Source organism: Cimex lectularius, unplaced genomic scaffold (assembly GCF_000648675.2).
Source record: "Cimex lectularius strain Harlan isolate CLEC.00 unplaced genomic scaffold, Clec_2.1 scaffold141, whole genome shotgun sequence".
In the NCBI taxonomy this organism is placed as follows: domain Eukaryota; kingdom Metazoa; phylum Arthropoda; class Insecta; order Hemiptera; family Cimicidae; genus Cimex; species Cimex lectularius.
In genome coordinates, this window is record NW_019392838.1 from 320,781 (window position 1) to 333,705 (window position 12,925).

Genomic DNA, 12,925 nt, shown 5'->3' on the forward strand with positions numbered 1-12,925 from the left:
TGTTTGAAAGGCAAAAGAGAAGGAAGGACTGTAAGAAATTTGCATATTACTTTGTTCATATATATAAACAAATTAATCATAGTTATTATTATATATAATTATTATTAACAACAATCCACCAAATAATACATAATTTATCAGTGCGATGAAGTTTGTTTAAAAAATATATAGTCATAAAGATGGAATCCTAAAGTCATAATTATTGGACCAAAAATACTTTAGGCACTTAGATTTTAAGAATTGGGCAATTTGCTATAACTGAGGACACGGCCTCGAAACGTTTTCAGGATTTTGAAACGACAACGGTCGGCCTTGTCTCTCTTGCAACAATATACGGTGAGCGGCTCGATCCATTTCTTCCTGCGTCATATCCAATGCTTCTTGCATTTCTCTCGATGTACAACGCACAAACTCTGGATCGCAGAATTTTCCTAACCCTTGCTCAACCAGCACCTGTAATTAATAATAAAATTCAAATTCAATTGTTATACCAAGTAATTAAATAAATTACAAGTTATTGAATTTAAAAAAAAAATTTGATACAACAGTGCTAAAACACAAAAAAGCAACTTTGTTTATAAGAAGAATGGGAAGTAATCTACTTCTATCTTAGTACCATTTACTCACTAGGGAGGAAATTACAAGTCCATTGATGCTTTAGGCATCTTAGAGGATTGTCAGGAAGAGTTAGGGAGGAAAGGTGTTTAATTAAAAGGTTGGGATGAGATTTTATTGAGGTGTCTATCGGCTTTGGTTTGAGGACAAATGAAATTTGAGGGTCTATGTGGATATTAAGGTTGGATACTACAGCTTGAGCAATGGTTTAAAGGATTTTAGACTAGAGAGACTGAATTCTTTGAAGGTTAGAACACTCGGTTGAACACCACAGATCTGTACAATAAGATTTTTGATCTTTTGTCAAGTAGTCTTTTGAATGGTTCAATTTATCTATTCAGTTCTAATCTTTTAAATCGAGTGAGGAAATTCCAAGTATGGTACGGTATGGTAAAAAAGGATACTAGGAAGCGGGGTTTGCACTCCCCAGGCACTGCAGCCTTCTGGCTTATTGTACCTTCCTAGTTCCTTAGTTCTGTGCAATAGACTCAATCCTTCTCCTTAGAAGTATCAGGTCATTGACTGTCGCTGCTGCAATTTGATTCCCTAAGTTTTTTCCGTACGTTAGGCTAAATCTCCATTGAGCTGTTGCTTCGCATTCGAAGATGATATGAGTGGCTGTTTCTTCCTCCTCATTACATAATCTGCATATGGGATCATCGTTGTATATACCCATGTTGTGTAGATGTTTTCTCAGATACCAGTGGCCGGTTAGTAGTCCTACCACTCCTCTGAGTTTGGCCCTCTCCAATTGCAGCAATGCTCTGCCAGTCTTGGTGAGGGTTGTTTTATCATAAGTTTACTATGTCTAGCACTTTGCTTCGTCTTGCTTAGCGTTGTAAAGACCAAATATTTAAAAAAAAATCCCATTTCACCAATTTAATAAACAAAATTGTCAGAGGCGCATTTCAATTGCTCCCATGATCCTTCGGGTTCCCTATTGATAGGGCGTTGCAAGAAAATAAAAACAAAAGGGCATTCCAAGTTGGGAGCTCCATGAAAGTACTTGCTACCATCCAGTGAGTCAATTCCCTTTTTTTTTTTTCTGTGAAAAGAAAATCATTTCCCTTTCCATCTTCTGGGAGTGCGCCCGCTCCTTTCATTAAAAATTTTGTTTAATAAAATTATTAAAATAGGTTTTAAAAGAGCTTTATATATTTTATTCATGCTAAGAGAAGCAATTATGTTCATTTTTCCTATGGTTTCAGTCTTTTCATTTTAGTTCAGAGCAGGTTCTTATTTTATTTTATTTTTATAATAAAAGCGATTTTTTTATGTTCCAATTTTTTTATTTATTTCTTTTCCTCTTTAAATTTTTGATTTGTGGGCATACTTGAAGCACAAGTCATTTTGGAACTTTCAATCTCCATTTATAAAATTTAAAAAAAACCATGCTCTGCTACCAATATTTTACCAAACTCCGATTGGAATGCGCCTCTGACAATTTTGTTTATTTAAATTGGTGAATTTTTTTTTTTTTTTGAATATTTGGTCTTTACAGCGCCTTTGCTAGAGTTTATCCACTTCTCCTTTTGTTGCATCCATTCTGCAATGGTGGATTCTATATTTGTTTTTGTTATCCCAAGTATAGGTTCAGGGCCTATGTACGGTCTTGCAGATCCTCCTCTGGCCAGACTGTCTGCTTTCTCGTTACTCAAAATTCCCCTGTGCCCTGGCACCCAAGATTTCATCAGGTTGTTGTGTTTCCCCAGGTTTTGGAGATTTTGGATGCATTCACTGACTAATTTTGATGTGATTCTTTTACATGCTAATGCTTAAATGGCTGCTTGGCTATTAGATCTTAAGAGGATTTTTTTGCCAGCATAACCTCTTTTAAGATTTTACAGGGCACAAACATTGATGGCATGTATTTCTGCTTGAAAGACCGAAGTGTACTTCCCTAATGAGTTTGATTGCTCATGTTTTGGGCTTGTACAGAAAATGCCTGATCCGGTTCCTTCGTTTGTTTTGGAGCCATCTGTATACCATATCGTGTATCTGATGCTCTCCTGTGTTCTTCCTCTTCTTTGTAGTCCGTTGAGATTTTATAGGAAGTTGTGAAGAATGTTTCCGGGATCATATAATCAGTCCCATTTCAAATAATAGGTGTCTGATTTTGTTGATTATGGTTGTATGCCCGAATTGTTTAGTTCCTTTCCAATTTAATTGTTTCTGGAGGTTAAGTGAGCTTTTCCTAGCCTCTCCTTGTACGAATATTTCCAATGGAGGTAGGTTTAGCAGAGTTTCTAATGCATTTGTAGGGGTTTTTCTCATTGCCCCTGTGATACATAGGTTTGCTAGTCTGCTATGCTGCCTAATGTTTGGGTAGGTACTTTTTGTTGAGGTTTGTTCCACCAGATTAGTGATCCATAGGTTATTCTGGGTCTTATTACTGCTATGTATAGCCAATAGGCCATTTTCGGTTAAATTCCAAGTAAGTAGTTTGTTGCCGTAAAATCCCAAAGAGGAAGAGTAATAGATTAAAGGGGAGGCGGTACGTTGAAGGTCTTTATTGGACTTTGGTTCTGTTGAACCCTATCGACCATTTCTTGAAACATTCTTTCAAAACTGAAAGATGGTCCTGCAGGTTTGTAAAGACTATTGAATCTGTGGAAAGAATGTTAAAAATATTTACCCTCCCAACTAGGCTCTCAGCAGAGCCTACGACTTCTGGGAAATTAGGTCTTCTGTCTGCAGGGCTTCCTGGTAAAGAGTGAGAAAGTCTTTCACCTGCTATACTTCCATTTGATTCTGCTCCCTTATTACCTATAAAGAAATTTAGCAAATTGTTAAATATTTATATATTTCAGGTTAGTTAGGCAAATAATTGAAATCGGATCTTAATTATTATAATTCAACGTGAAAAGAAAGTTACAATTTTTTTCTTTCAACAAACAATCTTACCAATATTTCATTCATGAGAAAAGTTAACCATCCCATAAATTCCAAAAATAACAAACAACCCCCATTATTTATATTACTAGTAACTAAGAGTGAGATTATTGTTATACAAGATTTTCCGAAATTGAATTTTAGAATCGTGTAAATTAAGCATACCTCGTCCGTGAAACGATGCCCTGTGCAACAATGGGGATCGTTTCGGTTGGGGGTAGAAACCAGCAACTGCAACAGCCATTGCTTGCGTCTGAGCAAGTTTCAAGCCACTTGCAATTCTGGGGAAGTTAACAGGAGATCCCGTACTACCGGTTACGAGGCGGACGCGTGCACTGTGCAGTGGACTTGTCTCAACCCGACTTTCTTCAACTCTGTTAGTAATAAAACATATGCATGCATTATATAACACAAAAAAAGCTTGGTTATTTCCATAAAGTATAAATTGTAATTAATAAGCATAGCAAAATCACTAAATATACAAAAGAAAGTTAATTTTATAAGGGGAAGAAAATTACAATTCACTCATTTAATGGTTACGTTAATAAAAATAAATGGATATTTTTCCCTAATAATATAAAAACTAGCAAACTACAGTTTTTGGAAGTTTATGTACACATTTCATTAGAACTTAGTGTTGATATAAAAAAAAAGTTTAACCCCCCCCTTAATACATAAAAAACAATATTAATGCAATAATATTTACAGTATATCAGTAGAAGGTAAAAAAAATTACTTCCGATTTTTTGTAATACACATATCATTTTTATGTATTACATTTTTATTTAATAATTAATCTGAATTCCTTTGTTATTTATGCCTATTTATTTTTCTAGGGTAGAAATAGCAGAAATATTTTTTTAAACATTATGTTTGTAATGCCCAAATAAGGTATAATTTAGGTATATTTGCTTGATAATCATGTGTTTAACAAGTATTGAAAGATTAAGGATTTATGACTATAATCATACTAAAAGGAATAAGAAATTTTTTTAAGGAACAGAAGAGAACATAAAAGCTCTCTATATTCAATTTTTATTTAATGATTGTTCTGAGTGTAGGAGATATGCTGTCTAATTACTCTTGGTATCTATAAACATTTGGAATCTAATATTGTAAATTAGTAATTTTTATTTGCGTTATTTTAAGTGAAATTTGCCTTATTCCAGAGAATTTTTTGCTCTACCAATTTTTCAATAGATGTTGGATGATGTACATACATGCTTTTTGGTATTTGAAATTTGGTTATTTATAGTTGTCACTTTTTTAATAATTATTATTGTGTACTGGTTCAGATTAATTCAAAATTCATTAGCATTTCATTTTTGTCTAGCCTATTAATAATCTGTATTGTCCTTTTTAAGTCTTCTTAACCAAGTCTATTGTCAGATTAATATTTCCTTTAATAAAAACATTAAGGTTGATGATTTTTTAAATTAATTTTTTTTAATGTACATTTTTGGGGATGTGGTAAGGGGTGGGATTAGGGTAAAGTTGGGTTGGGTTATGCTAAATAAGGCTAGGAATGTTTTGGTAGGGATAAAGTTAGGGTTAGAGTAAAGTTAGGTTGGGATGGGTAAAGTTTGGTTGGGTTAGGTTAGGTTAGGCAAAGTTTGGGTTTAGGATATTGTTGGGCTGGGTTAAGTTAAGGAAGGTTAAGAATGAATGGTTTGGTAGGGACAGAGTTATGGACAGATTAAGTAGGGTTGAGCAATAGTTAATGGATAAGGTTATGGTAAAGTCGAGTTGGGTTAAGTAAGGTTAGAAATGGTTTGGTAGGGATAGAAATATGGACAGGGTTAGGTAAATTTGGGTTAGTGTAATGATTTGAGTTGGAATGGGCAAGGTTAGGATAAAGTTGGGTCGAGATGGGCAAGGTTAGAGAGGGGCTGTATTAGATTAGGTAGAGTTCAGTAGGTGTAGTTCTTAGAAACAGAAAAAAATATGCGAGTGAAAATGTTCTATAACACATTCATACAGGAAACAAGAACAACATGTAGATCTCTTTCTTTGCATGTGAATGTGCGTACATATACATGTATCTTTTTGCAAGTTAATTTTCATATCTTTGATTTCACATTACTGGGGAGTGCCCATCATGTGGGTTAGATTATTTTGGCCAGAGTTATCTGTCCAGAATAAACTGCAAAAAATTATCAAAATGTATTCATTCAGATAAAAGAGAAAAACTTATCTTTCGTATTGCCTAATGAAAAATTGAAAAGTTGTTTAAGGCGAAAATCAAAATTTTGGCAAATCGCATGTTAAATTAAAGGTTTATTTTTTCCCCAGCATCCTGTAGTGGATAAAATTTCCCATAAATAGGGTTTTCAAATTTGACATTGACATACTTGTTTTGCGCAATTTTTGACTTAATCCACTTTTCACCGTAACCACAAATTTACGAGACAATCCAAGAAGACATTTTGTATAAAAATAAATACATCAGTGAAAATAAACGAAAAAAATTATCTCACAGTGAGTGGTATGCTTCACAACTGCTGTGAATTCAAAACAAATTCATGTAGATTAAAAAAGGAAAAATCAAATAAAAATAATCACACAAAATATAAAAGAAAAAGCATAATAGCAAACACATTGTATGTGTGTATTATTCCAAGTGTTAGAGAAATATTGATGGTAAACAGAGTATCCACTGTATTTTAATACTGGTGATTAAATAGAGAAAAGATTGTAGTTAGTACTAGGATTGATAAGTTGTCATGAAACAATTGTCATTTGTGCTTATTGTTAGTTTTAAGAGGAGTGGCCGAGTGGTTTGGGCATCCGACTTTTATTTGGCTTGTTAAGCTTTCTGGATTCGAATCCTGACCCAGCCAATGCAATTTTGATTTTTAATATATAAAAGTGGTTTGACCCTTTGTCTTTACTCTTGTTAGTTTTGAAAAATGCACATTGAAAAAACAGCAGTACTGAGCAGTTCATACTTTGTTGTATAAGATTATCTCTTGCTTGTATATGCTACAAGGACTTGTTTACATAATTCGCAGAACAATTAGTTTGAATATTGTTATATCGTAATAATAGTGTTTTTTGTGAAATGAAAGAGTAAAATTTTAGGTTAGTTTGTAGGTTAGAAAGTAGAATCTTTTTTATTTTGAATTAAGCATGATGTTACTTAAAAGTAAATAATCACAGATAAAACAAAACAATTAGTATAATATTACGAAATATTGACTAAAATATATTTGATTTGCTGTTTGATGCTCAAATAGTAAGTTAGGAATAGTATTTTCAACAACAAATGAAAATTGTACTTTTTATGTCTCGCAATTTTCTTAATCTTACCATAAGCACCTGGCAATTGAAGATAGTTCATTCCTGGTTTTCTGAAAATGGATTTTTAAGAATGAAAAATAAAAAATAAAATAAAACTTATATACAAATATAAAGAAAAATAAATTAAAATAAAAAGGAGAATGAGAAACCAATAAAATTGTAGGTATAAAATCATCAAAATAAGTCTATCCTAAAATCAATGAATTTTTTTTTTAAACATAATTTGTGCATTTCATGAAAATAACATTGATATATGCTAGAAAAAAATGTAAATAAGAATAGCTGTGCTGTAGTCAATAAAAATAGCTATTGAATGCCAGTAAAGTTGCATAGTTAGTCAGGTTCTGGATTATGACATAGACAAAATAAATGGCAGTTAGAATTGTAATTAAGCCTGCATTAAATGTTAACAAACAACCAGTAAATGTGATGCGCAATAGCTAAAATATTTATTGACATGACGGTGATGTGGAAATACATACTATTAGTTGAAACGTGAGCTATAATTTCTAGAACATCAACATTGCTTATCCTTCAAGTGCATTCTTTCGTAAATGAAGAAACAGTGATTGAATTTAATAAAACAAAACCGACCAATTAAAGAACAGATAATCATAATGGTGTCTAATATTTTTGTTACTGGTGTCATTTTTAATGTGCAGTAGTGGAATAAAATAAGTGCAAAGTGTACTTTCAATGACTGCCGTTGTAAATGAGGCAACTAGGAGTAGTGTACAGTTATGTTTTAATTGATAGTGATTGTTTGAAGGGTTCTTATGTGACCTTAGCACTAAGAGCAGTGTTTTGTGTTTGATTAATTGTTTTTTCCCTGAATGCAATGAGAATGCAAATGTATACCTCATCGATCGTAGAAGGTGATGAGTCATATTTGTAAACTGGATTGGCAGAGGAAATGTTTTCAGTTATTTTAATAAAATGTTTCAGGTTGTCCTGCATCTGTTTCGTAACACCTGAAAACCAATGATCCACCCATTTTTAAATTTGGACTATTGAGTGTTTAATTTAACTGTCTAGGTTAAATGTGCTACTGCATACTGTGTTCCTAGTGTGTTTTGAGAGTGAATGTATTTATTGGTGTGAATGTATAGTGTAAGAAGGACGATAGCGGAATATTGAGTATATTGAGTAATCATTGACCCTCAATTAGGTGAGGTTATGCAAAGAAGTATTACTGGGAAACTGATTATGTCGGGGGATCAAAATAACCTAGCAGCAACGTGGGATGCCATCGTCCATTGCCCCTGGAGTCCAGAGGTATGACCCTCAACTGCCAACACCCAAGGGGAGTGGTTCTCAAGGCCTACCAGTAATTTATTGTAAATCCCAAATGCAGGATTTGCTGGTGGACTGCAAGAAGTGATAGGTTCAGCTCTGTACAATGTGCAGATTTGAGCTTGTATAAAATAAGTAATCTATTTTAATTACTACTAGGGGAAGCATATTAACAATATTTTGTCTTAATTATTTTATTTCATTGTATCCGCTAGTGCTATATAGTAATTTTCTTTTTTCTTTTTTCTCTAATATTATCACTTCAAATTATTTTATTTTCTATTCTTTATATTGCGCTACCAACTCTAACTTTATAATATTAACAAAATGAAAATAAACGCTTAAATAAAAATAAACTAAACATTTTACTTTTGCAAAAACACTTAAGTATGAAAAAATTATGCTGGGTATCTTAATATATTATATACCGAAAAATCAAGTATTGGATTGACCCGACAAGAAGTTATTACACGAATTAAATATTTGTAATTTGTCCAGTTTCTAAATATTTTGTTCCTCTACCTGGCACTGTATCACAGAAATGTTCATGAATAAATCACTTTGAAAAAATTAACTTGGTGCTACAATGGGAAGGATTACAAACAAAATGTGTACTCATGTTTTACGATTTGTCATAACACTTGTTAAGCGAGAGATAAACAGAACTATTCCTTCTAGATTTGTTGGAAATGATGGATCATACATTTCTATTTATTTGCATTAGCACATTTAATTCTTCCATTTATTTTCTTATGTATATTTTTACTTGAATAAGCGTTATTCGTGCTATTTATACAAACCTTATAGACAACGTTGTGTCTTTGCCTTCTTTAAGTTCCTTTATTTCCCTGATGGCATGGAAATATGGAATTTCGGGTTTAAATATTTAATGAATGGAATTATGGTTGCAAAACTACTAGTTTCTATAGGTGAAATTGACCAGTTGAAAAATGAACTTACTCCATGGCTTGAAACGGTCTGTACGTTCTATCTGGTTCTAAATTTCCACCTGGTAAAGAGCGTAATGGGATGCCATCGTCATAATGAGACTCTTGCATTCCTCTAAAGAAAAAAATATTTAAAAAAATATATAAATAAGAACTATAGTTTATAAAAAGTATTTTTTTAATAAGCCAAGGATTTGAACTTATTTTTCAAAATTATATTCAAATAGATAGAACACTGTCATTCCTTTAGACTTGCAGGAAGAAGTTATGTATATATTTTCATCAAAAACATACATTTAAATTGTTAACATATTTCATGAGATGGCGTTATAATGACAAAATGTGATGGCGGCTCAACTTTGACAGACCATTCCAAGTGGTCATAGATAAACTGATCTTAGGAAGGAAGGCAACCTGAAATTTCAGAAAGGGGCCGAAAAAACCCCTTGGACTGGCTGCAGCAGTATTCCAAGCTGAGGACCATGAAATCCAATCAGTGCACAGGAGGTTATAAAAAAGAAACTGAAAGATTTACATACTTTAGACTGTCAGGCAGTTATAAAAGCACTAAATGCTTTTAGCCCCAAACTAGTCCGAGAGTACCTAAATTTCCTAACCTTGGTCTAGGTTCTACGATATGAAGGTATAGAAGGACAGGCTGACCACTAGCCAAAGAAAGGTCTGTACAACCTGAAATTTCAGGAAAGGGCCCTAATGTGGTATACTGATGGTTCAAAGAGAAGGTGTAGGAGTAAAGGAGGCTTGATAACACTCAAGAAAAACCCCTTATTCTGGGGGCGAGGCAATCCATCTCTGTGCACAGGAGTTGATAAAAAAGAATATGAAAAATTCATGGTTTTACCTACTTTTGGACAGTCAAGCAGTCCTATAAGCTGTAAGTTAACTTAATGCTTTAAAACTAGTCTGAGAGTGCCTAAATATTCCAATGGCCCTACCAAAAAATATTTTGAGGTGGTTATAAAAGGACACAAATTGAATGACTGATCAACTAGCCAAAGAAGGGACAGCTCCGGAACCACAATTTGGCACACCGTAGAATGTGCTAAAGTTGTTGCTGGAATAAGAAAAAATCAAGCATTGGGCAAAAGTACGAAGTATAAGGCAAGCTAAGAGATCTCAAAAGTAAAGTAATTCCTGTTATACAGGAGGGCTTAATCTCTTTAACATCCGAGTTGATGGTTGCGGACGACACATTACAATACATTTTTCATACTATAATACATTAAAAATCCATGAGCTCTGAAGGAATTCGAACCCCGAATCGCTAGTGTGGCAAATACGAGTCGGATGCCCTAACCACTCGGCCATCGCGGTCATCAAAAACGAATGTATTTATCACTCTGGGCAGGCAAGATTTTAGGAATATTATAGAGCCACTGCTCTCTGAACTACCACCTAAAAAGTGGACAGAGACGGGAACTCATTCTCTAAAGAGAGACGAGAGACATTAGCACACATGGTATAGCCATTTCAAAATGGAGGGAAAAATTTATTAAGTTAAAAAAAATAATTAAGTAGTTTCACAGAACTTACGACAGTTGAGGTATCAACGTATTCCTGGTAAGATTTGTAATATGGTTCATCCCATCAGTGACCGTCTTTTGCAACGAACTGAACGGTAGATAATCTATAGAGTTGGTTGGCGAAACCTAAAATATTAAATAGGTTAAAAAATATTTTCTATTATGAAAGATTAGTGTATGTATACATTTTTATACAGTGTTGTAATAAGTTTCATCAACTAGAGATACAAAACTTATAACAAAAGAATACTTTATTTCTTACATGCATTAGCAACCAGATAGCTCTGTGCTAAATCGCTTAATTCATGCACATGACAGTAGCTGTGAAAAGCAAAATATGAGAATAAATAGCTCATTTAGAGTTTGCTATTTATTAAAACCTTCAGCTACTTTCTATAAAATAAACAAAATGCTTATATTAAACTAAACTTGTGTTATTCTTGAGATCAAAGTAGTAAACATTCAGTTGTTTAAAACTGCAATAGCGGGGATACAAATTATTTATAGTTATTTTACTGTGTGGGAGTAATTTTAATACACAAATTAAATAGCAGTGTAATTCACTTATATGAAAACTTTGTTAAAAGAATGAACTAACAAGTCATATCTACGTCCAAAAACAGATTAAGTACAAAAACTGATCATACAAACAAATCTATCAATACAAACCTTAATAGAAAACTACACTTTATGTAAACAAAAATAATAAATATTAAAGTTAGTGATTATTTAAAGATCGTGAGATGCAGTTTGGTGTGATATAGGTTAGAAAAAGATTTTCTTTATCAGGCCAACGTTTCAATCTTTATTGAGATCATCTTCAGGGCCTGGGATTTAGAAATATTGTTTAAATTATACAAATACATATCACATATAAAATTATACAATGATGTATTCAATATGGAAATTTTAGGTTTAATCAAAGTATTTGTACTCATTCAAAGTGTGTTTTCTGTGTAGTCGTGAAACTGTTGTGTGTCATGTTGAGAGTGTTAGTGAGATTTTAATTTTTTTGTTTATATATGTTTGCTTTTAAAGGAGTGGGGAAGGAGGTAGGGATAGAAATTGGTTTTTCTATGAAGAGTCAGCTTTTTTGAGGTGAAAGGGACCAGCAATGGAAAAAAAGTAATTGTTTGTCGTTCGGGCCTGGTTCGCCATTCAAGATTATTATAGATGGGATTATTAGGAAAAGGAGAGACAAATTGTTGAAAATTTAAACTCTGTACAATTGTTTGATGTGTGGAGTGTAATGTTGTTGTATTGTTTTATATACTGTATTATATCTTTTGTAATGTAGCTGTAGCTGAGTTTACATGTGTCTGTTCTGTAAATGAAGCTGTGTTTATCTCTGTTGATGTAAACCATTACTAAAAAGTTACATTTGTTTGTTTTGTTCTGTGTTTAATATTTTTAGATTGTTGAAATCAAAATTGTGTTGGTGTTCAAAATAGCGGGTAGCCAGTGCTGTAGGATTTTGTTTGGTGTTTTGCAATCATAGATATGTTTTTATAACCTCTTATCCAGATGTACAGGTTACTGACAAACTGATTTTAATTCTGAAAAAGTGTTGAAAAATTCATAGGTGAAAAAATAGTAAGTTGATAAAGCTCAATTTCCATTGCATATGTAACCTAACCCATCCCTAACCCTATCATACCAAATACTAACATTAACCCCAACCCTACCTAACTTAACCCGTCCCTTATTCTAACATAAACTAACTTGACCCTAACTGTCGCGGCTATCTCCCCCGCTAATAATAAATCATTATTATAAAGCAAATGAAAATTCTGTAAAAGTGTTTATAACATTTACTGATAAGGTAATTAAATTTTAATATGGATTATTATACCACTAACAATTATTATTGTCATTTGTTGAGATTAGTGGGAACTAATGTATTGTAATTTGATATTTACCAACTATAGTAATAAACTTATATATTTTTTTACAACATTACAAAAAATATACAAAAGATGATCTGCTAATCTTAGGAAAATTGTCTGTCACACCCACTCAATTTTCTAAACGTTTTAAATGCAAAAAACATATTATTTAACAATTTTCCATTTTAAAAACTTATTAATCGATAAAATGAATGCATGTCTACCGCAAATTTTCCCTTTAAAATAAATGGATTAAGCAAAGCTTTAAAAAATGTCTATTGATCATTAAAACGCAAATCTCTCTCTTGTATATAAGAGATAAAATTAGGAGGAAATGTATTTATTAATTAATAAAGTTGTGTATCATGATACATTTTCAAGCATCAACAAAAATAAATTTTAAATGTCAACACCACAGTTTGCAAGTTGCATCTGAGATATTTCATTT

At 32.6% G+C, this 12,925-nt stretch overlaps 1 protein-coding gene across 4 annotated transcripts in view; it reads right to left on the bottom strand.

Annotated features, from left to right (window-relative positions):
* Positions 1-12,925, bottom strand: part of LOC106672043 (muscle calcium channel subunit alpha-1) — a 112,133-nt gene continuing 99,208 nt past the window's right edge. For all 4 annotated transcript variants that reach the window (XM_014403159.2, XM_014403141.2, XM_024228616.1 and 1 more), the window contains 6 exons: positions 10,602-10,717; positions 9,061-9,162; positions 8,901-8,948; positions 3,673-3,881; positions 3,251-3,381; positions 1-453 (listed from right to left, as the gene is read on the bottom strand). In XM_014403159.2, the coding sequence (XP_014258645.1) occupies positions 253-453; positions 3,251-3,381; positions 3,673-3,881; positions 8,901-8,948; positions 9,061-9,162; positions 10,602-10,717 (807 nt within the window). In that variant the 3' untranslated portion in view covers positions 1-252. The remainder of the gene's footprint in view (positions 454-3,250; positions 3,382-3,672; positions 3,882-8,900; positions 8,949-9,060; positions 9,163-10,601; positions 10,718-12,925) is intronic.